Raw genomic sequence first — 11,865 nt, forward strand, 5'->3', positions numbered from 1 at the left:
AAAAAATTTAGAAAAACACATTTGTACATGATGTAGTAGCTGGCTTGCTGTAGTAATGTGGACTTTATTATGACTTGTTTCCACCTTTATTGATGACAGCCAATGAACACATTGCATTAAGCAGCATCGCTGTTTAAAAATGAGAGTTGTCTCTTTTAAATCAGAAATGAGGACTCCTTTTCTCTTGAGGATCTATGGAATCTCTTCTCCATAAAGCAGTGGATGCTGGTGGATGAATGTATTCAAGGCCTGAATTAGATAGATTTTAGAAAGGCAAGGTGGCTAAGGGTTATGGGGTGGGGGAAGGGTTATGCAGTGAAGTGGAATTATTATCACATTCAGATCAGCCATGACATTATCGAATAGAAAAATGACTTGAAGGGTCAAATGCTCTAAACACTCTTCTAAGTGCCATGTTCATATTTAATTCCTGCGGGATTAATAGAAAGATCACAGAAGAGAACTAATCTGATATGTATTCTTTGAATGTTTTTAGAGATGAACAAACAAATTTATCTGTTCCATTTTCCCTTAGTTTTAGTCATATCAGTACCATTTAGTATTTACAGTGCCACTTTAAAATTTTATATGGGTCATACTAGCCAGTGGGAAATAACCTAGGCAGAGATTTATACATACCTTTCCCATGAGATGAAGGTTTGAACTCACTTAATGGAAAGTAGAACACACCCATGTCTCAATTTATTTTTGTTTTCTGACCTATTTTTTTCTTGTGTAAGACTTTGTGAAACAAATCAATTGATTCAAAATGAACTGATCATTAAGTAATTTCATGATTAGCCATTTTAACCATTTCTTAAATATTAAACATTTAGCACTTGTATAAGTCTTGACTTGTGACATTGTTACCATAGGGCCAAACAGTGTCAGTCGCAGTCATATCAAAACAGACCGTACGGAATATGATGGCACCACCAAGATTATTGCACCTTCACCAGTGAAAAGGTAAACCTGTCTTATACTCAAGATTATTGGATAAATCTGTATAACAGCACATATTCCACAATTACAATTCTCAAACATCTGAGTCCAAAATTCAGATTCAGATTGAAATACTGAATTAACATTCTCTTTACTTGCTTTTCAATTTAGCATTGACATTTCCCAAATGTTGCATTCCTAACTTTTTCAGGTTTCTTCAGGGGTTATCTCATATGTAAATAAATAAAGCTGTATCAGCTTTAAGGGTGTTACTCACCACTCCCATGTTCGAGTGGATAAACACTGAAAGATCCAAATTTTCCAAGTGGAAATCTATATACTGCAGAAATTACTCACATAAGTTGTGGTTGTATTCCTGAAAAACCCAGAAAATGAAATGACTTTAAGTGAACCACAAGTTCCCATAGAAATCAATGTTAACGTCAGCATTAGGTTCATTCGACCAATTTCTAACCTGGAAAGAAAAACAATGCACAACCCTGTGTAGTCCTAACTGAAATAAGTGCAAAAGAAAGTACATCAGTATCTATAAAAGAAATGTAATACAGAACATCCTGACCCCTGTACAATACAGTGTTGAAATAATTTATGAAAATATTCTCAACTATATTTTTGGATTGAATAGCATCCATCTAGTGGTGGAAATTAGTCAGTGCAGGGAGTTACTAAGTTCCTACACTGACCAACCTCTACCCATAGATGGGGCCCTTAGTATGAGTTCAGAACAACAGCAGAAGAAAATAGTTTTAATGATGAAAAGAGTAGTCTAAGGAAAAATAAATGTAGAGGGAGACAATGAAGGCTAGGAGGGAAGAAGCAAAGCTAGATGGCTGAGTAAGTGACAAAGAATTTTGGTTCAAGTGGCAATTCTGCACAAACGGGGCTGGAGGTGGTTTAACTGAAGTGTACTGCAACAAGTAAACATTTCACAATGAGAGGTGAGTGGGAAAGGATGAAAGTGGGGATCAAAAGGCTGTCCTGTAGCGAGACCAGCAGCAGTCTGACATTATGAACTGTACCGTGATTCGAATGCTGGAAAAGAAGCTGATTGATGAGTAGAACTAGTGAATATTTTTAGTTTTTAAAGTAAAAGTAAGGTCTTTAGTTTGTGCTTAGGTCTCCGGTGTTTTTCTTTTTTCTTTTAAAAATTGCTAGTTAAGTATAAGATTGACATTGGTCTATTTTAAAATTTTAAAAATTGTGTTATGGTAGAGTATAAAGAGCAAGGAATCTTGAGTAATTAATTTATAAGTCAAATCAGAATGATAGTGGTGGCACGCCGGTGATGTGTTATTGCTGTAGCATGTGGAAGCTGTTGGAGACCAGTGTGATTCAGAGCAAATACATCTGTCATAAGTGTTACAGCTCGAGGAACTTTGGATTCAAGATGAAGAGCTGAAGGCTGAGCTATAGACATGGCGTCATATCAGGGAGGAAACATATCAGAAATATTACCTGGACACTTTGCTCCAGCGTGCAGTCATACTTTGGAGTTCAAATTTGATCTGTGATCAGGGACAAGAGGGTGTGACTACAGATGAGGCAGCTATGGAGGCCCAAGGGATTGTGTTTGACAAGCCTCAGCTCCTGCAATTATCCAACAGTTATGAGGTTTGTGCAAGCTGTGCAGATGAGAACAAGGACTGCAGGGAGGCTGAGCAATCTGTCAACAGCACCTTGGTACAGGTACTCATTCACACAGCAGAAGGAAATAGGAATAAAGTTGTGGTAGGGGACAGTAGAATTAGGGGAATACTTACAGTTCTGTGCAGCCAACAGTGGAAGTTCCAAAGGGTGAGTTACCTGCCTGATGTCAGGGTTGAGGACACCTCATCAGGGCTGGGGAAGAACTTGGAGGGGGCGGAAGTAATAACGATATTGATAGGACAAGAAAAGAAGTTCTGCTGAAACAATTTGAACATTAGGAACTAAATTAGGAAGCAAAGACTCAAAGGTAATGTCTGGATTACTACCTGAGCCACAGGCAAACTGACATAGGGTCAATATAATCAGGGAATTAAAGGCTGCCCCAAAGATTGGTGTGGATGGAATGAGGTTCAGTTCATGGGGTGCTGCCAGCAGCAAAACAGAAAGTGCTGAAGAAACTCAACAGGCCTGGCCGCATCTGTGCAGAGAAAAGTAACGTTAATGTTCCAAATTCAGTAACACTTTGTCTGAACTGGCATAGAAAGGAGCTACGCTGGTAGGATGGGCTTTGTTTAAACCATGGCAGGACCAGTGCCCTACTGAATCAAATAACTAGGGCTGTAGAGAGGCTTTAAACTAATTCGGGGTGGTGGGGCTGATGGGGGAGATTTTGGGAGAGTGGAAATATAGATTTGCAAAGCAGGAGGATATGGCAGAATTATAGGGCAGTTATCGGATGATTACACCCAGGGTGGGACAGGAAATGACAGAGATAGAAATATAGAAAAAGAGCAGTACACAGGGTCAAGGGCTGGAAAAATGTTTAGATGGCAATATTAATGGCTCTTTCCTTAATGTACGTATTCTTTAGAAGAACATAAATTAATGGTACAAATAGAGGTCAATGGTTATGATCTTACAACCATTACAGAGACATGGTTGCAAGGAGATCAAAGCCTGGAACTAAACATTCAAGGTTATGTAACTTTTTGAAAGGACAGGCAAAAGGTGGTGGGGTGGCTTTGTTAGTACAGGGTGGAATAGCTACAATAGCAAGAGATGGTCTTAGTTCAGAAGTTGTAGAATCCATTTGGGTGAAAGTAAGAAGTAACAAAGGGTAGAAGACACTGGCTGGAACATTCTATAGGCCCTCTAACAGTAGCTATACAGTGGGATAGAGAATAAATTAGGAAATGATGTGAATATGTAAAAAAGGCATCACATTAATCATAGGTGACTTTAATCTTCATGTAGATTAGAAAAATCAGATTGGCTTAAGGAAGAATTAATAGCGTGTATTCAAGACAGTTGCCTAGAACAATATGTTATGGATTCAACCAGGAATCAGGCTATTTTAGATTTGGTGATGTGTAATAAGGCAGATTTAATAAATTAACTCAGAGTAAAAGTTTCCCAAGAAAACAGCGACTATAATATGGTAGAATTTAGTATTCAGTTTGAGAGGGAGAAACTTGATTCAGAAACAACTGTACTGAAATAAAATAAACGTAATTACTAGATAATGAGGGCAGAGTTGGAAGGAGTAAAATGAGAAAGGAGTTTAGCAGCAAAAACTTTTGAAGAACAACGGCAGACGTTTAAGAAAATAGTTCATGGCTCACAACAAAGATATATTCCAGTGAGAAAGAAGGTTTCTAGGAAGGGGATAAGCCAAGCATGGTTAATGAGGGAAGTTAAAGATTGAGGGGGGCAACAAACACACTGTAGCAAAGATTAGTGGTAAGCCAGAGGATTGAAGAAGTTTTCTTTTAAATGAACAAATGATGACCAAAAAATAATCAGAGGGAGAATACAAAATTTGAGAGCAAGCTTGTAAATAATAGCAAGACAATCAGTAAGAGCTTCTTTAAATACATAAAAAAGATGACAGAGGCTGAAGTGAATATAGGTCTCTAGGAGAATCGGACTGAGAAAACAGTATGGGGCATCACGAAATGGCAGATGATTTGAATAAATACTTTACAACAGTTTTCACAATAGAAAACATGAATAGCATTCCAAAATTACTGAATAATAAAGAGCAAAAATAGGGTGGGGAAATACATAGAATGATCATCATTAGAGAAAGACTGTTAGCCAAGCTATAGGCTAAAGACTGTGTCCCCTGGATCTGAGGGAATGCACTCTTGGATATTGAAGGAAGTAGCTACTGAGATGGTGGATGCACTGGTAGTAATTTCCCAAAAACCTTATATTCTGGAAAACTCTTGGAGAATTGGAAAATTGCCAGTGTAACACTTTATTCAAAAAGGGAAGGAGACAATATCCAGATAATTATAGACTATAGCTTTATCTGTTTTTGGGAAAATGTTAGTCTACTTGAATGGATGTCATAGCAGAGCATTTAGAAATACTGAATATGAACAAACAAAGTCAGCATGTCCTCATGAAGGTGTTGTCATGCCTGATAACATTACTAGAATACTTTGAGGAAGTAACAAGCCGGATAGATATAGAAGAGGCAATACATGTAATATGTTTGAATTACAGAAGTAATTTGATAAGGCACCACATATTAGGTTACTTAATAAGATTTGAGCCCATAGTGTTGGAGGTAGTATGGATAGATGATTGGCTAACTAATGGCAGACAGAGGAAGGTTCTGAGGAAGGGTCACGGCGCCCGAAACTTTAACTCTGATTTTTCTTTACAGATGCTGTCAGACATGCTGAGCTTTTCCAGCAACTTCTGTTTTTGTTCCTGATTTACAGTATCCACAGTTCTTTAGGTTTTTAATGACAGATAAAGATTTGGGATAACGGGGGGCATTTTCAGTATAGCAACTTGGAACTAGTGTAGTGCCATAGGGATCAGTGCTGGGACCACATTATTCTCAATATATATTGATGACTTGAGTGAGGAAAGTGAATGTACTGTATCCAATTTACGGATGACATGAAGATAGGTGGGAACGCTAATGGTGAGAATGACACCAGGGATATTGACAGATTAAGTGAATTGGCAAAAACTTGGCAGATAGTATATAATGTGGGAAAATGTGAAGTTATGCACTTTGGCAGGAAGAATAGAGGAGCTGAATATTATTTAAATAGAAGAAGACTGCAGAACGCTACACTACATAGTCCCACGTAAATCACAAAAAGCTAGCTAGCACAAAAGTTCAGCAGATAATAGGGAAGGCAAGTGGGATGTTGGCTTTTATTTCAAAGAGGATGGAGTGTAAAAATTGGGAACTTTTTCAAAAACTATACAAGGCACTAATTTGACCATACCCAGAATACTGCAAATAGTTTTGGTCCTCTTAGCTGAGGGAAGATATACCATCATTGGAGGCAGTCCAGAGAATATTCACTAGGTTATAGAGTTATAGAGTCATACAGCACAGAAACAGACCCTTCAGTCCAATTCGTCCACGCCAACCAGACATCCCAATCTGACCTAGTCCCACTTGCTGGCATTTGGCCCATCCCCTTCTAAACCCTTTCTATTCATATACCCAAGATGCCTTTTAAATGTTGTAACATATTACATTCTTAGAAGACTTGACAGGGTAGGTGCTAAGAGGTTGTTACCTCTTATGGGGAAGTTTATGAGGGCGTTAACTTAGAGTAAGGGATCATCCAGTTAGGACAGAGATGAGGAGGAATTTCTTCTCTGAGGACACTGAATCTCTGAAATTCTTTACCACAGAGGCTTGAGGTTGTGTTGTTAAAGTTGAGACAGACAAATTTTTAATCTGTAAGGTAATCAAGGAATATGGGAGTTGAGGATTATCAGATCAGCCGTGATCTCTTTGACTATTGCAGTGGATATTAACCAATGACAAGGAATTTCCTAAGTGGACAATCATTTTCGTTAGTGAGTGATTAGTGAATGGCCTACATTTTATTGTCATGGGTGGGGTTGGGGCAAGCTGGAATGAAGGGCTGGGACAAAGACAGAGGGAGGCACTGCCAGGTGAAAGGGGGAAGCAAGGATAGTGCCCTGGCGTTGTCTCCATCCCTGAATCAAGCACCTACCTGCCTGCCACCCCTGCCAGAACATGCCCACCCTGACTCAAGCAATGTAAAGCAAATCACAGCAACTCCCATCCCTTCAAACTGACAACAGCAGTCTCACCCTCTGACCTAAGCACAGCAGGTTCACCCCCAAAATGTCTACAGTGCACTCGTCCCTGACCCAAACACACAAGGTGCCATTCTTTTCAAATTGAGCACAGCAGTGCCACCCCCTCCCGATCCAGGCACAGCAACCCAATATCCCGCACCCCACTACCCAAGCCCAGCAGCCTGGATCTGATCACTGTTGTCATTGGTTATTGGGCCTTTATATGTCCTTCTGTCCCCAGGTCCTTTCTGGAATCAATGAAATTACACAATATTTCTCCTTGGTGTAAAGGAGATTGAAGGGAATATTAAAAGTGGAATGCAAGATGAGCGTAGATTTATATAAGGTAGAGAAAAGCACTTCCTTTGCCTAATGGTACTCAGACAAGAAGACACAAGTTTAAGGTTTTGGGCATGAGGGAATGTAAGGAAGAACTTTACCTAGTAATGACCTGGAATACACTGCCCATGAATCTGCTGATACTGAGATGATCCGCAATTTCAAAGAAAAATTGGATGGACTTTGAAGGAAGTAGACTTGCGGGATAGCAGGGGAAAATTCAATTTCTGTATGGATGGTCAGAATAGAGTCAACAGGCTGAATGGCATCTTTTGTTGACATAAATGACCATGACTTTTCACATTAGTGTTATTGGAAATGGATTGATTTTTGTCTAATTGTAAATCTGTGTCATTACAAGTTGTGAATATCCCTCTCATTCCAAGACCTCAGTCTTCAACTTCCCGACCAATGTGCTGCCACACAGTCTGTAATGATGGCTGTCTCAATACTAATAAAATATATATAGCTTGTAATGTTATTAAAATAAATAAATGTCAGATAATTAATATGAATGAAAAGATATAGTCTGTAATATTATGAAATACATAAATATTAGATAAATAAGAACATAATCCAAATTCTTTAGTGCTGGTCGTCTTTGTTTTATTCCATTGTAACAGCCATTTTAGATTATATGTTGGGCCAAAGTCAAGAAGATGCATCAAATCTTTAAAAGTATTACCTATGTAAAAGATAACCAAGTGAGCTTTAGCATAAACATTTGACTGTTACATGAGCAAATAGGCAAGTACCATTTAATTCACAATGGGATGGTTGGGGTGGTTCTTAATCCCATGATCTATGACTCAGAGGTGAGTATGCCATCACTAGACATAGGCCAATACTAATATGTTCAGTTACTTTTAAATATCTTATTTAAATGTTGAACTCAAGGCACAGTTGCACCCACAACTTACCCTTATTTAGTGAATAGATTTTATATCTCTTTTCATTTGGCTTGAACCATTTTTCAAGACCATCAATTATTGCTGGAATCAAGTTTTTGAAGCTGTCAGACAGACTGCTGGATCAGATGATTCACTTGATGCTGAAAGGAAGGAAAAACCTAACAATTGCTGTACATTGCTTTGAATATTCTCCAAGCATCTCTCACTGAAATGTGAGTGGCAGTCAGTCTGGACCAGACTGTTACCACTCCTGGCTGAAGGATGATGCTGCCTGGAAGCGAATAGACAATATATGGGATAATAATGAAGTTGAAACAGAATCTATCCAGATTAAATTTAACAATTAAGGATACAAATTATTCCAAGTTTCTACAAACATGCCCTCAGTACAATCTAGTAAATTAAATTTGTTGTGATAATGAAAGAATAAAACTACAACAATACAAATACAGTATCAGAAGATATATGGTATTACTTTCAGTAGCTGCAGAACATCAATCAATGTGAATCTTTGAGCACATAATTCAGCTGGAAGTACCAAGATTAGCCATTTACAATAGGAATGACTTAGAGTCCAGTCTTCCTGATTGAGTCTTCCTATTTGATGGAGTTTAAATATGCTTGCTGGCAGAATGATGGTTACAGAATAACCTGAACGATCATATGCATTGTTTTGGTTTTATTTTTCTGTAAACAGGCTAGTGAACTCAACAGAGCGAGACAAAGGCTTTACATTGTCTATAAGTTGATGTCCTGTGGCATTGCACACGCAGAGTCATCTGAAGTGTAGCCTTCAAATAAAACAGGGTTAGGTAAGAAGAAAAAAATGAGCCAGGGTGCACAGGAGCAGGACATTTAAAAAAAAAATTCTCAGCGACTTTTATGGCAGAAAGATCAGCATTTTTCTTTAATCTCTCAAAAATGCGTAATCATCCAGCCACTGTGTTCTTCACTATTATGAAATCTTCAAATCTTAACACATTGGATATAAATGCATCTTACAAAGGTATTGAAGTGCGTTTATTGCAGGATGACAAACCATTATGGTTGGTTCTAAAGTCCTTACAACAGCTTAGACAAAATACTCCAACACTGGGATAGGAACCTTTGCTCTAGTTTTCAGAATAAGAGAGCTAGATACATTCTTATCTGGCAAGTATTTCAATGTTCATATCAACCACAAACCATTAGAAATGATCCCTCAAAAACTTTTCAGAAGTGTGCCTTACAATGCCAATGACTTTATGTGCGGATGCAAGGCTTCAATGTAGAAACATAATACCAATCATGTTCCTAAATGACTACTACTGATGCTCATAGGCAACTTCCAAACCTTACCAAGAACAACAAGGTTCCTACAAGTGGATATTATTGATTCTGTGTTAGAAGATTGTCTTAATATCAATCTCAGTTACTGCAAGGCAAAGCAACTTCAGCAAGCTATGTCAGTTGACAACTAGCTGCAACAGCTGAAAAAGATCTTCATTAGTGGGTGGACTAAATTCTTCCAACAAGTCTCAAAGCAAGGATGTTCTTTCTGGTCATTCAGAGAGGAATTTAGACTCTCCAGGAATGTGATCTTAAAAACCAAAAACAAGTGATAATTCCACAAGCTCTGTGTGAAGACATGCTAAACGATATGGTACAGGGTAAACTAGGAGATTGGTGCCTGAACATGTTTTTGGCTCAGCACAAATAAAGACATTGATCCACTACCGCTAATCAAGTTATGTGAAACATATCAATTCTATCAACCTCAAAAATAGAGAGTTTCTCCTTGCACACAAGATTCCTTTTGAGTCATGGTACAAGGTTGATACAATTCCAATGACGCTATTACATTCTAGTAACCAAGCACTTCATTAACTTTTCTTTTGTACGACAAATATATCACCACCAAGTTAGTTGACACATTGAACACCATATTAAACAGAGATTATAGACTGGTTAGGCTGACATCGGCAGCAGGGGAAGTGCTAGTGCCACTATATTTATTTAATTGTAGATCACTTGGAGAACAGTGACAGGACTGGGCAGAGTCAGCACAGATTGACAAAAGAGAAATCATATTAACAAATCTACTGGAATTCTTTGCAAATGTGACTATTAAGTTGATGAGGGAGAGGTAGTGGATATGGTTTACTTGGACTTTCAACAAAGTCTCATATAAGAAATTAGTATGTAAAATTAAAGCACATGTGATTGAGGGTAGTGTACTGGTTGGCAGACAGGAAACAAAGCGTGGGACAAACGGATCTTTTTCTGAGTGTCAGGCAATGCCTAATGGGATACCGCATGGATCAGTGCTTGGACCCCATCTATTCGCAATGTCTGTTAATGATTTCAATGAGGGAACTAAATACAATAGCTCCATGTTTGTAGACACCCAACACAAATCTTGGTGAGAGAACGAGCTCTGAGGAGGATGCAGAGATGCCATATTGTGATTTGGCCAGGTTGATTGAATGGGCAAATGGCATGGCAGATGAAGCAAAAGCAGGAAGTTTGCTTATTATCTGAATAGAGACAGATTGGGAAAGGGGAGTTGCAGTGAGACCTGGGTATCCAATTATACCAGTCGCTGAAAGTAATCATGCAAGTGCAGTAAATGGTGAAGAAGGCAAATGATATGTTGGCCTTTATAGCAAAGAGGATTTGAGTACAGAAGCAGGGATATCTTGCTACATTTGTATAGGGCCTTGGTCAGACCACACCTGGAGTATTCTGTGCAGTTTTGGTCTCCCTATTTGAGGAATGATGTTCTAACCATGGAGGGAGTGCAACAAACGTTTACCAGACTTATTCCTGGATTGGCGTGGACTGACATATGAAGAGATTGATTAGGACCATATTCACAGGAATTTAGAAGAATGAGGGGGAATCTCATAGAAACCTATAAAGACTAGACAGGGTAAACAGAAGAATGTTCCTGATGCCTGGAGAGTCCAGAAACAGGGTTCACATTCTAAGGATATGGGGTAGGCCCTTCAGTACTGAGATGAGGAGAAATGCCTTCATACAGCCAATGCTGAGTCTGTAGAATTCTCGGCCACAGAAAGCAATCGCGGCCAAACTTCAAATGTTTTCAAGAAGGAGTTAGAGATAATTCTTAGGACTAAAGGGATTAAAGGGTATGGGGAGAAAGTGGGAACAGGTTATTGAGTTGGATGATCAGCCATGATCATCTTGAAGATTAAAGCAGGCTTGGGCTAAGTGGCCTACACCCACTCCTATTTCCTATTTTTCTTTGTTTCTATGACCTAAATTTGGCTGAAACATGGACAGGATTGGCAGCTCAGCAATCCTGATTATATAGTATCAGACAAGATAGAGAGGAATATAGAAATGGAAGAGGGTGTGGTCATAATATTGATCAAAGAAAGCTTGTAATCCAATCTGATGAATGGCTTGTTGACCTCTATGAACCCTTCCCACCTCAAAGTCCATCTTCATAGCAACAAAAATCACATAGGTCTTGTATTCAGGTAGAATACTAACTAACTATCCTTCAGACTCTGAACCCTTATCTCTTAAAACTCAATTGACAGTTAAAGTATAACTGTTTACAAAGCTTGATATTCTTACCAACTTCCTGTGACTTTAAAGAATAATGATCCATCCCATTTTAAGCGCAGGTGCTCCTACTATTATCTATGAATGTGAATACCTTGTATCTTCTTCCTCATACAACAATTTAGTCCTCTCTTTAATCTTTAACAGTCAAACCATCTGAGTTTACTGTGTTTCAATATTTCAGCATAGATCACATGACACTTCCTCACCAGAGACAGTAGGAACTGCAGATGCTGGCGAATCTGAGATAACAAGGTGTAGAGCTGGATGAACACAGCAGGCCAAGCAGCATCAGAGGAGCAGGAAGGCTGACGTTTCGGGCCTAGACCCTTCTTCAAAAATG

At 38.7% G+C, this 11,865-nt stretch overlaps 1 protein-coding gene across 2 annotated transcripts in view; it reads left to right on the forward strand.

Annotated features, from left to right (window-relative positions):
* Positions 1-11,865, forward strand: part of epb41l4a (erythrocyte membrane protein band 4.1 like 4A) — a 242,889-nt gene that overhangs the window by 186,844 nt on the left and 44,180 nt on the right. For both annotated transcript variants that reach the window (XM_048595332.1, XM_048595333.1), the window contains exon 14: positions 876-966. In XM_048595332.1, the coding sequence (XP_048451289.1) occupies positions 876-966 (91 nt within the window). The remainder of the gene's footprint in view (positions 1-875; positions 967-11,865) is intronic.

Source organism: Rhincodon typus, chromosome 3 (assembly GCF_021869965.1).
Source record: "Rhincodon typus isolate 14 chromosome 3, sRhiTyp1.1, whole genome shotgun sequence".
Taxonomy (NCBI): domain Eukaryota; kingdom Metazoa; phylum Chordata; class Chondrichthyes; order Orectolobiformes; family Rhincodontidae; genus Rhincodon; species Rhincodon typus.